Genomic DNA, 15,213 nt, shown 5'->3' with positions numbered 1-15,213 from the left:
TTTTATTCTTAGTTATTTAAAAGGCTTACCAAAACATCGCTCCAAGATTCCACGAGCTTTATAAAGCCCTAGTTAAAAGTGGTTATTATCACAACTACGCACCCTCCAACCCAACCCCCACATTTGGGGGTATTGGGTACTGATTCATACATCGTTTTATAGCCCTTTTCAAGCTTAGTCACTTCTCCACTTTTCTTGATACAACAGTCCAATCACGTTCCATGTTTTGATGAAAAAAAGACTGCGGGTTTCGTGTGAAAATTTTTTTTTCGTGTTCCCGCGCTCCCGAGCTCGGGCTGCCTGGAACCACCAACAACGCAGCTCCCGCGTTCTGCCTCCCGCCACCGCCACCTCCCGCAGAAGCCCCCAACACCAACCCCCAACACCGCAACGCTCGAACGGTCCCTGCGGAACACCCTACCTAGGAAAGGAAAGCTCTATAAGTCTACACTTATATCTACTCCCGCGCCTACTAGGGGTTTAAAGAACTCCTAGATAAGCCTCTAACTGTTACATGTGATTGAAATTTTGATATCCTTGTGATACTTTTGGGCCGCTACTAGTTATAGTTCTCTAGGCCTCTATAACACCATCACTGTCCTGGAGAGGGATAAGAGGTGGGGACCTAGCTGCCCTGCATACCACAGCAGTTATTTTAGCCGGGTATTCTGCAAAAACAATAAAAACCGTGCTTTTAGTTTACCACTTCTCTTTAAAAAGGGGTGAGATTTTTTCCTGCGTTTTACTCCACCAAAAACAGGAAGCTTGGACTGCCCTGTAGAATTCACTAGTAGAAAGCCTAAGCTTACTTGCAAGAAGAAACTGTGAGCTGTATCCCCAGTACTACGGCTCCTAGCAATATCTTTCTAAAGCTGTTTAGCTTAGATAGGTATAGGAAAACTAGTGCTGGACCAGAGATATAGGGAACAGTGGAGTTGAGCTAGTACGCTTACGCTGGTTTTTCGAAGCTTCCCTTTAAAAAGCTTTGTGGTTTAGAGATTCCCTTTAAAAATCTTACTTACTAGCTAATCCCTAGCTAGTAAAGTTTTAGGATCCTACCTGGTTTACTTTTCACCTGTTTATTTCTTTTTTCTCCTTTTATTTTCCCTTGTCTATCAGAGAGAAGAATGGGGTCTTTTGAAGACCCAACCACCCCACCTAGGGACTCGTCACCCAACCCATCGCAGCCACCAAGCCCTAAAAAGGGACCAAAGGCAAAAGAAAACACTCGTTCATCAGCCCAAAGGCAAGACTTGAGTTTAGGCCTGATTCCAATTCTCCTCCTGAGAGCCCTAATTCCTTTGCGTCATTAAGTCAAATGTCTGAAGATGAAGAGGTGCTCCTTAATAAAAAGGAGATGGAAAAAGCTTTGCAAAAACAAATAGAAAGTGATGCCAAACAAAGTTATATCCAAAAACTTGAGTCTGCAAAGATCTTACTGCAAGAGATCCACCATAGTTTAGCAAATGCTAAGATCCTTGAAGCTCTAGATATGCATCTGGAGGGCCTCTCAGCTATCCAAGACAAATTGCAAAATCCGGAAGCTAAAGGATCCCTGCTTTCCAAAGACAATCAACTTCAAAAACTCCAGAAAGAGGTTAACGCTATTAATCAAAAACTTGATAAAATAGCCTTAGCCTCTTCTCAACCAGAGCAAAAACTAGTAAAGCCTTCATACGCAGCAGCAGTCCAAAAAGGAATAAAACCACAAGTAGTTATCCCAACCAAGAAACAAGATCAGCCAAAACGGGTAGAACAGGCCGCCTACAAAGGCAGTAGACTTATTCTAGAGGTTTCTGCAGAATTTCTGCAAGACCTAGACTCCTTAAAGCTCCGAAACCAAATCAACCACCAGTTCCAGATAAAAGAAAAGGTAGACAAACCTATAGTAAGGACAGCAAGCACTTCCTTTACTAAAAGGACCCTTATCCTCACCACAATGGACGGTATTCAGGCGCCTTATTTAATAGAGAAGCTGGATGTCTGGAAACCACTTATCCCCTATACTAGGTGGATGTTTGATGAACCATGGGCAAAAATAGTTATTCACATGGTCCCCACCAGGCCTTTTGAAACCCAAGAAGGCATGCAGATGCTCAAGGAAGAGATTGAAATCTTTAACCCAGGTTTAAAACTAATGAGGCCTCCAACATGGCTGACCCCAGAACATGTTCGCGAGACCAAAAATCACTCCTCTATTGTAGTGGACGTGCAGAATGAAGCCATGGCATCCAAGGCAATTAAAAATCAACTCTGTGTTGCAGGAGCTTTATGTAGAGCTACTAAATATATAGAGAAAACTGCCCAATGCCAAAATGCCAAGGATACAAGCATATTGCCAAATACTGCAAGAATAATCCAAAATGTGCTATTTGCGCAGAAAGGCATGAAACCCAATACCATGAATGTTCCACATGCGAAGTAAAAAGCCAGGAATGTCCCCACACACAGGTTAAATGCGCTAATTGCAGTCAAGCCCACAGAGCAGATAGCAAAAACTGCAAGGAATGGGAAAAAGTCAAACCAAAACCAAGGCCTAGGCCTACAGAAAGACCAATCCCAAACAGTAGCATGGAATTAGATTACTAATGAATCAGAAAAACACTGATTTAGGAATCTATTTCCTGCAAAATAATACTGGACGCAATCAGAATGCTATGTTATCTTGCCTAGAAATAGGCCTAGAGCTTAATATTGACTTTATTATTCTCCAGGAACCATGGATATCGCCTGATAATAGCTTTACTATATCCCACCCAGCATATACTCCTATCCTTCCTGAACAAACCAAGGTTAGACCTAGAGTAGCAATCTACCACAGAAAGTTATCGAGGTTTAACTATTGCCAAAGGAACGATATTAGCACTGATAGTGATCTGCTAGTAATAGATATTTTAGGAGCAGGAATTCAAGATCTGCAGCTAATAAATATATATAACGAGCAATCACTAGAGGAAGGTGCTGAGTGGACAATAGAAAGAGCCCTAGCTAGGATCACCCCCTCCGCACATGCACTAATAGGAGGGGACTTTAATGCACACCATAGCTGGTGGAATTCAAAGACGCTATCACCTACCAGAGCTGATACTTTGATTAAATGGCTTGAAGAACATCAATGTGAACTGCTAAATAAGCCTGACCTGCAAACATGCTATAGAAAAGGAATGAAGAATATCTCTGTTATTGACTTAACCTTTATTACCAAAGGTCTAAATCGGTATAGAGTTAATTGGGAGATTGACCAAGAGCTTGCCTCAGGATCGGACCACGAAATCCTGCTTTATTCTGTTGAAGTGAAAACGCAAGAAATCGCAAACCCCTGGCTAGTTTACCATATAACCTGAAAAAGGCGAATTGGGCGCTATTTAGCGAAAGACTCCTTAAGCTAGACCAAGAATTTAGACAGGGAAGCTTAAATAGTGACATAGAGCTAGAAACTGCAGCTCTAAATCTCCAACAAATAATACAGATGGCTGCAGATACAAGTATTCCAAGAAGAAAACCATCTGCCCAGTCAAAAGCATGGTGGTCAGAGGAACTCAAAAACTGAGAAAACAGCTTGGAAAAGCTAGAAAGCTTTGGAAAAATAACCCTTGTACAGAGCTCTACGAGAATCTTTTAGAGATTAAAAATCAATATTTCCAGGAGATCAAGCAAGCTAAATCAGCATGCTGGAATAAATTCCTGGAAGAAGCTCGGAATAAGGAGATTTTTAAAGCTTTTAGCTATACTAAAAAAGAGATCTATCCAAAACTGCCCATCTTGACCTATTCTGTGGGAAATCAAGAAAAGCAAGCAATCTCTTTTCAAGATAAATGCCATGCATTTCTTTCCACCTTGTTCCAAAACCCCCGGAGGCTGAGCCCATTGAGTGGCCAACCAACCAGGCAGAATCAACCAACTGGCCAGAAACCAGCGAAAATGAAGTATACACTGCTATCTTTAGTAGTTCTACTAAAAGGCCCCGGGACCCGATGACATTTCATTTTTAATTATTCAAAAGGCTTACCAAAACATTGCTCCAAGATTCCACGAGCTTTATAAAGCCTTAATTAAAAATGGTTATCATCCCAGATGCTGGAAAACTGCCAAAGGGGTTATCCTTAAAAATCGGCGTCTGCCAAAAGGGATTACTCCAAGCCAAAGGCCTACAGAGTTATTTCCCTGCTTAACTGCCTAGGCAAGGTAGTAGAGAAGATTATTGCAACTAGGCTATCTTATCTAGCTGAACTCCCGCAATCAATCCTTTACCATGACCAAATGGGGAAGAAAAAGAAAATCAGCAATTGATATAGCACTATCCTTAGTCCACGACATAGAGGTGGCAAAACATGATAAAATGGTTACTACAGCTCTTTTTATAGATGTAAAAGGAGCTTTTCGACCATGTATCCACCAACCAGCTACTTAGAATATGCCTAAAACTAGGTCTTCCACATAACCTGATCCAGTGGATCAAATCCTTTATGTCGGACAGGAAAGTGTTCCTAGCTTTTGACGGCGAAACCAGCAACGAGACCCCAGTGCAAGTAGGGATCCCCAGGGATCACCTATATCACCTATCTTGTTCCTCATATATATTAGAGAGCTCTTTCAGCTTGAAATGTATGAGGAACTAGATAGTGATACAAGGAAAGCCTTTGGAAATACCCGAAAGCCTAGCTATATGGATGATATATGCCTCACTATCAGCTCTAATAGCCTAGAGAATAACTGCAGGCAAATAGAGCTGGTAGCCAACGCCATGTTTAAAAAGGAGCCAAAGACCATATCCAGTTTGACCAGGATAAAATAGAGCTTATTCACTTTAGCTCTAAACAACCAGACCAAGAAAACCAAGACACCCAGGTTAAACTAGATAATAATATTATAGTTAAACCAAGCCCTATGGTAAAATGGCTAGGAATCTACATAGATTCTAAACTCCTTTTAAAGAACACGTGCAAATACGAGTTGCAGCTGCAACTAGGGCATTTCACCAAATAGCGAGGCTCTCAAATACAGAAAAGGGGCTAAGCTTCCAAGCCATAAGACAACTTTATATTGCTTGTGTTTCCTCCATTGCAGATTATGGAGTCCCTTTATGGTGGAAAGGCCAACAGTATTTGGTAGACCACTACCAAAAACTGCAAAACACAGCTCTGAGAAAGATTCTAGGGACTTTTAAAACATCGCCTGTACAGGCCATGGAAATAGAAGCATCCCTACCCCCTCCGTTGGTTAGATTTAATAAAATCTGCAGAAACTATGTACTTAGAACTGCTTATTTTATAAAATCCCATGCAATTCAAAGCAGACTCCCCACCACATTTATACTAAACCCGGGGAATTCTCCATTGACCAATCAAGGTTTTGGATTGGAACGAGAAACCTAGATTACTAGATGCAGAAGACCCTGAATACCACCCTAGAGAGAGAAAAAAGAGAAAATACCCTAGCCAGTTAATCCGACTGCTAGCACTATTCTCCTTTAAGACGTGGAAAGGCACCTTTCAGACGCTAGATCAAACCCTACCGCCCTGGTCCCAACTGTTAAACCAAGTAGTAGATATATCTATATCTAGCAAACCGAAAGAGCAAGCAGCCCAGGAACACAAGACGCTAATATCTCAATGGCTTGCTAATAGGGATAACCACAAAATTATCTTCTATTCAGATGGATCCCAGCTGCAGAGTGGTCAAAACGGAGCAGGAATTTTCCTCCTAGAGAATAATCCTCAAAATCAAAAGGTTTGGGCGTGGAATCTAGGTCATGAATACGAGGTCTACGATGCGGAGTTATTTGCTATCCAAAAGCATTAAAACAAGCATTTAAGGCTATTCAAATTCCAACTTTAGATATCTACATCTTTTCGGACAGTCAAGCAGCCCTAAAAGGCTTCAATCAGCAGACACCAGCTATGAACCATACCAAAGAACCTTTAAATGGGCAACTAGAATTAAGGAAAAGAATATCAATATTCATATCCAATGGGTTCCAGGCCATCAGGGAATTTTTGGTAATGCCAAAGCTGACGAAGCAGCGAAATATGGCGCAGAATGGACAAGTAAATATTACAAATGTCCTATTTCAGTTAGCCATCTCAAACGAGAGCTCCAAGCGAAATGCCTTGAGGATTGGGATAAAGCATGGGAAAATGCTAGGAAAAGTGATCAATATAGGGGCTTTAATTCCATAGCTTCATGGAAACCAAGCCCCCTAAAGCTTCCCAAGCAGACCTGGTCAACCATTATCCAGCTAAAGCTAGGGCATGGGTATTTTAGATCCTATCTAGTTCGAACACCTAACTATGATAGTGATATATGCACATCATGCCGCAGCAACAAGCGCCAAACTCCGCACCACCTACTGTTTCAGTGCCAGGCATTTAGGGATATTAGAAAAGGGTCTATAGAGACCCTAGACAAAAAAAAGACCGAAATCTGCCTTATCTGTTTACAAAGAAAGCAGGGCAAGAGCAACTGGTTAAATTCTTAAAGGAAACCGGGATCGCCACTAGAAAGTGGCTCCTGGATCCCTAAAACAAAAAAAAAAAAAAAAAAAAAAAAAAAAAAACAAAAAAAAAAAAGAAAAACAGCAAAAGAATTGGAATTTCGCATGGTTTAACCCCTTTTATAAGGTCCTCCCCACTCCTAGAATGTCATACTGCTTATTCATGTTTGATTCTACCCACTATGTACGTATCTGTTTGTTAGTTCAAATCCTACCACCCAGGGGTGGTAGGTAGAGCATGCATAGTCTCTGACTGAAAAATGCTCTATAATATGGAAGAATAATAATAATAATAATAATAATAATAGTGGTTATTATCCCAGATGCTGGAAAACTACTAAAGGGTTTATCCTTAAAATCCGCGTCTGCCAAAAGGGACTACTCCAATCCCAAGGCCTACAGAGTTATTTCCCTGCTTAACTGCCTAGGCAAAGCGGTAGAAAAAGATTATTGCAACTAGATTATCTTATCTAGCTAAACTCCTGCAATTAATCCTTTACTATAACTAAATAAAGGGAAGGAAAAAACATCTGTAATAATATAGCACTATCCCTGGTTCATAATATAGAGCTGGTAAACCATAACAAAAGGTTACCACAGCCCTTTTTATTAATATAAAAGGGGCGTTTAACTATGTCTTACTTAATTAGCTACTTTAAGTTTACCTCAAACTAGGCCTTCCACATAGCCTGATCAGGTGGATTAAGTTATTTATGTTCGATAGAAGAGTATTCCTCGTGTTTAATAGTAAAACCAGCAAGGAGACACCAGTCTAGGTAGGGATCCCCAAGGATTACCTATATCACCTATTCTATTCCTTATATATATTAAAGAGCTTTTCCAGCTTGAAATGTATGAGGAACTGGGGGTGATATAAGGGAAGTATTTAAAAATATTTAAAAGCCTAGCTATATAGATAATATATGCCTAACTATTAGCTTTAAATGTCTAGAAAATAACTGCAGGTAAATCGAGCTGGTAGCAAACGCAATATTTAAAAAAAAAAAAGACAACATCTAATTTAACCAGGATAAAATAGAGCTTATTTATTTCAGCTCTAAACAACCTAATCAAAAAAAGGAAGAAGACACCCAAGTTAGACTAGATAATAATATTAAAGTCAAACCAAGCCCGATGGTAAAATAGCTAGGAATCTGCTTAGATTCTAAACTCCTCTTCAAAGAACATGTCTAATTTAAAGTTGTATCTGCAACTCGAACATTTTACCAAATATCGAGGCTTTTAAATATGGAAAGAGGGCTAAGTTTTCAAGCTATAAAACAACTTTATTGCTTGTGTCTCCTCCATTGCAGATTATAAAGTCCCTTTATGGTGGAAGGGCCAACAGTATTTGGTAGACTGTAAGGGGCTAGAGCCCCTCAGCCTACTCGGGCCCTCAGCCCTCGTGTTTCCTTTCTCCTCGCCTGCCACATGATTAGTATATTGATTAGTACACTCTATCATGTGACTTCCCCCCCCTTACTTCGCAATCGTCTCATCGCTGTTTCCTCTTCTCTTTCCTCTTCGACGATTCCTTTTGTATCCACCCTAGTTATTAGGTTATAGAGGTTTAGCCCTTGACATTAGGAATCGTCCTTGTCTGCCTGTCTGCCCGCTCGCCCTGCCCGCTTGTCCGCCCGCTCGCCTGCCTGCCTGCTCGCCCGCCCGCTTGCCTGCCTGTCCGCCAGTCTATGGGAATATCTTTACGATGTCCGACCCGAATCCACTCCTCCTGCTTGTGCAGCAGCTCCAGCAAGAGCTCCAAAACCAGCGCCTTGATATTCAAAACCAGCGTAATGAAATACAGCAACTACGTGCGGACCTTGATGCTTCCCGAACAGATGTCCACCAGCTTCGTACGCAGCTTCTTTCCGTCCAGACACCCAGATCCCGCCTGCCAGATCCGCCTCGCTTTAACGGTAAACCATACACGCTTCGCACATGGCTCCCGTCAATTAAAGCAAAACTTCGATCAGACCAGCTCGTAGGAGCTGATGCTTTGACTATGTATGGGATCGACTAGAACAGTCTCAGCAAGCTTCTGTCCTGCACCTCCGCCAATCTGCCGAAGAAAACCAGCTATGGGATCCTGAAGTTATTTTCTCTTTTTTCAGCGTCTATGCCATAACCCACGGGAACAGCAGGAGGCTATTCAGCGCTTTACTTCTATACAACAGAGGGATGACGAATCGCTTATCGCCTACCTTGCTCGTTTTGAACGACTTTCATATGAAGCCAATGTAAACTCATGGCCAGATATATCACGTGTTACCACGCTACACCGGGGCTACGGCCTAATCTCCGTCGAATACTAGAAGACTCGAATAATTCTCTCTTTGATCTTCCCTATAATGAATATATTGAACTTGTCCAGAGTACCGATCGGCGTACCCGTCCTAGTCCAAAATCAGCCCCGAAACCAGCTTTGACCCCGAATACAGACCCAATGGATACTGATCCGGTCCGAGTCAACTCAGTTAAAATAAACCCCAATCCTGTTCATGTTGGCTCTGTGAGAGTAGCCCGAGCTGCTTCGCCTGTTTTATCTGATTCTTCTCATGAATCCACCACCTCTGACCGCCGCCGTTTCCGACTTGCGAATAATTTATGCCTTTACTGCGGTTCTAATGATCATTGGATCGCAGACTGCGATGCCCGCTCTACTTTGTCTGATACTTCCGAGAAACCTCCGAAAAAGCTTACAGCCCGCGCCAGCAACCCGCCTCGCTATTAGGCCTCCTTCGGAGGCCTTATATAGGAAGGGGGAGTAGTGTAAGGGGCTAGAGCCCCTCAGCCTACTCGGGCCCCTCAGCCCTCGTGTTTCCTTTCTCCTCGCCTGCCACATGATTAGTATATTGATTAGTACACTCTATCATGTGACTTCCCCCCCTTACTTCGCAATCGTCTCATCGCTGTTTCCTCTTCTCTTTCCTCTTCGACGATTCCTTTTGTATCCACCCTAGTTATTAGGTTATAGAGGTTTAGCCCTTGACATAGACCACTACCAGAAACTGCAAAACACAGCGTTAAGAAAGATTCTAGGGATTTTTAAAATAATACCTATACAGGCCATGGAAATAGAAGCATCCCTGCCCCCTTTATTAGTTAGATTTAATAAAATCTGCAAAAACTATGTCCTTAGAACTGCCTATTTTATAAAATCCTATGCAATTCAAAGCAGACTCCTAACTATATTTATACTAAAGCCGGAGAAATTCTCTATTGACCAATCAAGGTTTTGGATTGGAACGAGAAACCTAGATTACTAGATGCAGAAAACCCGGAATACCACCCTAGAAAGAGAAAAAAAGAAAATACCCTAGCTAGTTAATCCGACTGCTAGCACTGTTCTCCTTTAAAAATGGAAAGGCACCTTCCAGACGCTAGATCAAACCCTACTGCCCTGGTCTTAACTGTTAAACCAAATAATAGATATATCTATATCTAGCAAACCGAAAGAGCAAGCAGCCCAGGAACACAAAACACTAATATCTTAATGGCTTGCTAATAAAGATAACCACAAAATTATCCTCTATTCAGATGGATCCCAGTTGCAGAGTGGTTAAAACGGAGCAGGAATCTTCCTCCTAGAGAATAATCCTTAAAATTAAAAGACTTGGGCATGGAATCTAGGTTATGAATACAAGGTCTATAATGCAGAGTTATTTGCTATTTAAAAGTATTAAAACAAGTATTTAAAACTATTTAAATTCCAACTCTAGATATCTACATTTTCTCGGATAGCCAGGCAGCCCTAAAAAGGCTTTAATCAGCAGACAGCAGCTATAAACCACACCAAAGAATTTTTAAATGGGCAACTAGAATCCAGGATAAGAATATTAATATTTATATCTATTAGGTCCCAGGCCATCAGGGAATCTTTGGTAACGCCAAAGCTAACGAAGCAGCGAAATATAGTGCAGAATAGACAAGTAAATATTATAAATGCCCTATTTTAGTTAGCCATCTTAAACGAGAGCTTAAAGCGAAATGCCTGGAGGATTGGGATAAAGTATAGGAAAATGCTAAGAAAAGTGACTAATATAAGGGCTTTAATTCCATAACTTTATAGACACCAAGCCCCCTAAAAAGCTTCCCAAGCGGACCTGGGTATTTTAGATCCTATCTAGTTTAAATACCTAATTATGATAGTGATATATGCACATTGTGCTATAGTAACAAGTACCAAACTCCGCACCACCTACTCTTTTTTAGTGCCAGGCATTCAGGGACATTAGAAAAGGGTCTATCGAGACCCTAGACAAAAAAAGACCGAAATTTGCCTTATCTGTTTACAAAGAAAGCAGGGCAAGAACAACTGGTCAAATTCTTAAAGGAAACCGGGATCGCCACTAGAAAGTGGCTCCTGGATCCCTAAAACAAAAAGGTCAAAAACAATAGGAAATGTTGGAAATCAGGATGCCTAAGGCACCTTCGTATATCCTAGTCCCGCAGCGATGTGATATATTATATTCAGGGGCTAAGGGACATGTAGACATGAGGAAGCGTTTGTCTACGCTCTCTCCCTAGATAGAACAACATACTCACCATGCGATACTAGATCGCACTGATAGTTTCAATATACTATCCAGTCACCGCTATCCTAGCACCTCACGACATAGCTTGTTCCCCGAAATTCTCAACAGGAAAAAAGGAAAAACACAAAAATAGTAAAAAGAATTGGAATTTCACATGGTCTAACCCCTTTTATAAGGTCCCCCCACTCCTAGAATGCCATACTGCTTATTTATGTTTGATTTTACCCACTATGTACGTATCTGTTTCTTAGTTCAAGTCCTACAACCCAGGGGTGGTAGGTAGAGCATGCATAGTCTCTGACTGAAAAATGCTCTATAATATGGTAAAAAAGGCCTTTTCAAGACTATCTAATGGAGTAGATAAAGGATCGGAGGGTATTATTAAATGTTGAGAATCTCGAGGAAGAAGCTATGTCGTGAGGTGCTAGGATAGCGGTGACTGGATAGTATATTGAACTATCAGTGCGATCTAGTATCGCATGGTAAGTATGTTTAACTATCTAGGAGAGGAAGCGAAGATAAATGCTTCCTTATATTTACGTGTCCTTTAGCCCCTTGCGTGCGATATATCAGATCCCTACAGGACTAGGATATACAAAGGTGCCTTAGGCATCCTGATTTCCAACACTCCTACTTAGACTAGTCCTTTGGAATATAATTCGCATGTCTTTATCCAGCGCACTTATTTTCTTTACCTCTTCTCAATTATCTCCCACTGTTAACCAATCCCATCTTGCTGTGATATCGTTCTAGCAGCTCTCGCGGTAGCAGCTTTGTCATGCCGTCTGCAAGCATCTTGCGAGTTTGGATATACTTAGTGGTAATAATATTACGCTCCTTTAGATCGCGCACGAAGTAGTATACAACATTAATATGTTTCGAGCGTTTATTTAATAACAGTTAATTAATAAGTATAATCACAGAGGTATTATCTCTATATATTAGGACAGTACACTGGTTCTTACTAATATACTTTAAATAGCCTATATCTGTTATAAATTATATAATCCACTTGGCTTACTTTTGCACAAAAGGCTAATGTGATATACTTTGCTTTGGTTATTAATATTAATACTGCAGGTTGTTTACAGCTTTACTATAAGATCGGTCTTCCTCCCAGCATGAAAAGCATGCCAGATCTTAATTTTTAATTAGAATAATCTCCTATATAATTAGTATTTAAATAGCCGATAACCTAATTTGCATGCCTAGAACCTGGTCTATAGCGAATCTTTAGGTCGATTATTAATCACAGGTAATATAAAAGGGCTTTTATATCTTAAGCATGCTCTTTGGTTAGCTTGTTTATAAACTAGGCAAGAGCGCTTGTTACATATGCAATATTAGGTCACGAATAGACTATTATAAACATTGTACTGCCAACTCTTTGCTAATAATTTTATTTAGGTGCGAGTTTATTATCTTGTCGTGCTTTTAATAATATCTTGCCACTTGGTATCGGGGCGCGGGTTAGTATAACTGCTTTATAATCTATATTATACTGTCGCAGCATTTACTTAATATATACTAACTAGTCCAGGTAGATTATATACTTTGGACAATCGCGGGTTATATGAATACCAAGGATTTTTGAAATCTCCCTAGATCCTTAATATTAAAGTATTCTATAAATTTTACTTTAAACTTATTAATTTCGCGCATGTTCTTTGCAGCAATAAGTAGGTTATTTATATATCGTCTAATAAGGACACTTGTAGTATAATTATGGAATACACATAGTTTACTTAGGATTAATTTAAATCCTATTTTTTAAGTATTTTTTTAAATATAGGTTGTACCAATCTCGCGCAGCTTGTTTTAAACTATACAAGCTCTGCTTTAACTTAAGTACATGTGTCTATTAAATAGTTTAGCACCAGCTAGTGGATATATATATATTTGCTCTTGCAGTATTACTTTGGTAAAAGTGTTGTTAATATTAACCTAATATATTTTAAGGTCTTTAAGTATAATAATAGCTAGCATAATTTGCAGGGAGTTAATACAAATTATTAGCATAAAGGTTTTTTATAGTTAACTTCTTAAACTTAACTAAAACCTCTTGTAATTAGTTATATTTTAAATTATTTAACTCCCCTATTCAGCGCATACTTAACTGCGAAAACCTATTTTATAGTAACAATATTAGCACCGTTAGGCGCGTGGGTCTCGCAAAAGATACTATTAATAATAAGTAACTAAAATTTTAATTAAATAGCCTTTTTCCACTTGGGTTTATAAACTAGGTTATTAATAGCTTCTTCGTACGTACAAGGGATCGGAATTGGGTTATTAACCTTAGGCACGGTTTTCGTGATGGTTTTGACTAATAGTGCAAAGTGGATTATTTTATTAATTTTATTTTACTACTTCTGCTCCTTTTAGTTTTAACCTTTTTAATTAGCAGAGATTTACACTTTGCACTAATTTATTGTCGGTGTGTTTTTTTTTTTTTTTTAGTTAATATATAAATTTCTAGTATTTTTTTTACATGCTTGCAGGAATTAGCTTTTTATTACTAGCTCCTACTAAGTCTCGACACTTTTAATAGTAATTATTTAATTATTATTATTATTATTATTATTATTATTCTTCCATATTATAGAGCATTTTTCAGTCAGAGACTATGCATGCTCTACCTACCACCCCTGGGTGGTAGGATTTAAACTAACAAACAGATACGTACATAGTGGGTAAAATCAAACATAACTAAGCAATATGACATTCTAGGGGTGGGGGACCTTAAATAAGGAGTTGAAACATGCTAATGTAATTATTTAAGTAATTATAGTTAAAACTCTTAGCCGCTGTCTTGTATTATTTGTTGTCGGCTGGTTCTGGCGAGCTATCCCGCGAAGTTAGTGATATTTTATCCTGCTTCCTTAGTCAACCTACAGGATTCCTATCTGGTAACACAGTGGAGGTAGACTTAATTTGCAGCTTTAAATTAATTATACCACCGGGCGTATCTTTATTAAAGATAACTATTAATACTTAAATAATATAATAGAAGTCTAGCATGTAAATACAGTACTACTTAGTAGTTTTTTATTATATTTAATAAAAATTCCAACTTGTCCGCGATTGGTAAGTTTATTACTACCAGGGACTAATTAAGAATTAGCATGCGAATAATATTTGCTCCCCTAGACCTTTATATATATAATCTTAGGGTGAGATCCTGTTTATAGCTTTTTAAATATTATAGTATCTTTGTTTTTGTTTATTACAAACTATAGTATTACTACCTAATTATAAATATATACATATACTTTTACAGCTTTGTCCTAGAATTTTATTAGTAATAAAGCCTGCTTAAGCATAGCTTGTATATCTTTTTAGTTGCTTGTATCGCGCGTTTTAGCTAAACTATTTTAGTGCAAGGTGTACAAAACTATTAATTAAATTTTTAGTTTATTACTTTTTTTTTTTATACTTTATATTTCTTTATAAGTTCTCCTATATTATTAATAAACGCAGCTTTTAGCTTGTAATTAGATTCTAATTCGGCTTGCTTTCTCTATTTTTCCAGTGCTGTGGGTGCTGCTGCTTTATTAGAAATTAGTAGTACCTAGTGCTTGCAGGTATAGCTATTTATAATCTTAATAAACTAGTAATTGCTATTAATTGTTGTTAGTAAAGGACTGTAAATATTTAAGTATATTTATTCTAGTGGTTTAGACTTTTTTTTGCTTTGCTCTTAGCCCTTGTGTTTAACTATTTTTATCCTTGCGCAGACGTCGTATACTTTAGGTTCTGCTCGGCAAGGAATTGGTTTTTAAGATTTGTGATTTTATAGAGATTTCGCAGCTTGCTTTTGCAAAGATGGCCTATTTATTAATATTATAAGTTATATATTTTTTTCTCCTTTTATTATAATATGCGTGGGGTTCTAGTTCTAGTAAATTACTAATCTCTTGTGTTGTATAGGCACATTCTGCGATATTTAATAAGAATTATTTAATAATATATAGGTTGTTTTTAATTATTACTTGCAATACTAATATTTAGTTGCGGTAGAATAATATACCCTTTTAGTAATAATACCTTGCAGTCCTTGTTCGCACAGGATATAAATAGAAACTAGATTTGCACTCAAGCCAGGAATATATAGAATATTTTGCAATATAATCTTGTTATAATAGGTGTTACTTAACTATATAGTACTATAGCCTTGGATTA

At 38.7% G+C, this 15,213-nt stretch overlaps 2 protein-coding genes across 2 annotated transcripts; both read left to right on the top strand.

The window, feature by feature from the left end:
• Positions 1–8,201: 8,201 nt before the first annotated feature.
• ATNIH1004_010653 (uncharacterized protein) lies at positions 8,202–8,516 on the top strand (the record flags this gene model as incomplete). Its single annotated transcript, XM_033575221.1, has 1 exon — positions 8,202–8,516. The coding sequence occupies one exon, from the start codon at positions 8,202–8,204 to the stop codon at positions 8,514–8,516; it is 315 nt and encodes a 104-aa protein (XP_033421076.1).
• A 225-nt stretch (positions 8,517–8,741) lies between these two features.
• ATNIH1004_010652 (uncharacterized protein) lies at positions 8,742–9,227 on the top strand (the record flags this gene model as incomplete). Its single annotated transcript, XM_033575220.1, has 1 exon — positions 8,742–9,227. The coding sequence occupies one exon, from the start codon at positions 8,742–8,744 to the stop codon at positions 9,225–9,227; it is 486 nt and encodes a 161-aa protein (XP_033421075.1).
• Between the last annotated feature and the right edge of the window lie 5,986 nt (positions 9,228–15,213).

Source organism: Aspergillus tanneri, assembly GCF_003426965.1.
Source record: "Aspergillus tanneri strain NIH1004 chromosome Unknown AapTan_8_pilon_pilon_pilon, whole genome shotgun sequence".
Lineage (NCBI taxonomy): Eukaryota > Fungi > Ascomycota > Eurotiomycetes > Eurotiales > Aspergillaceae > Aspergillus > Aspergillus tanneri.
The sequence above is the reverse complement of the archived record's forward strand: the minus strand, read 5'-3'. Positions and strand labels throughout refer to the sequence as shown.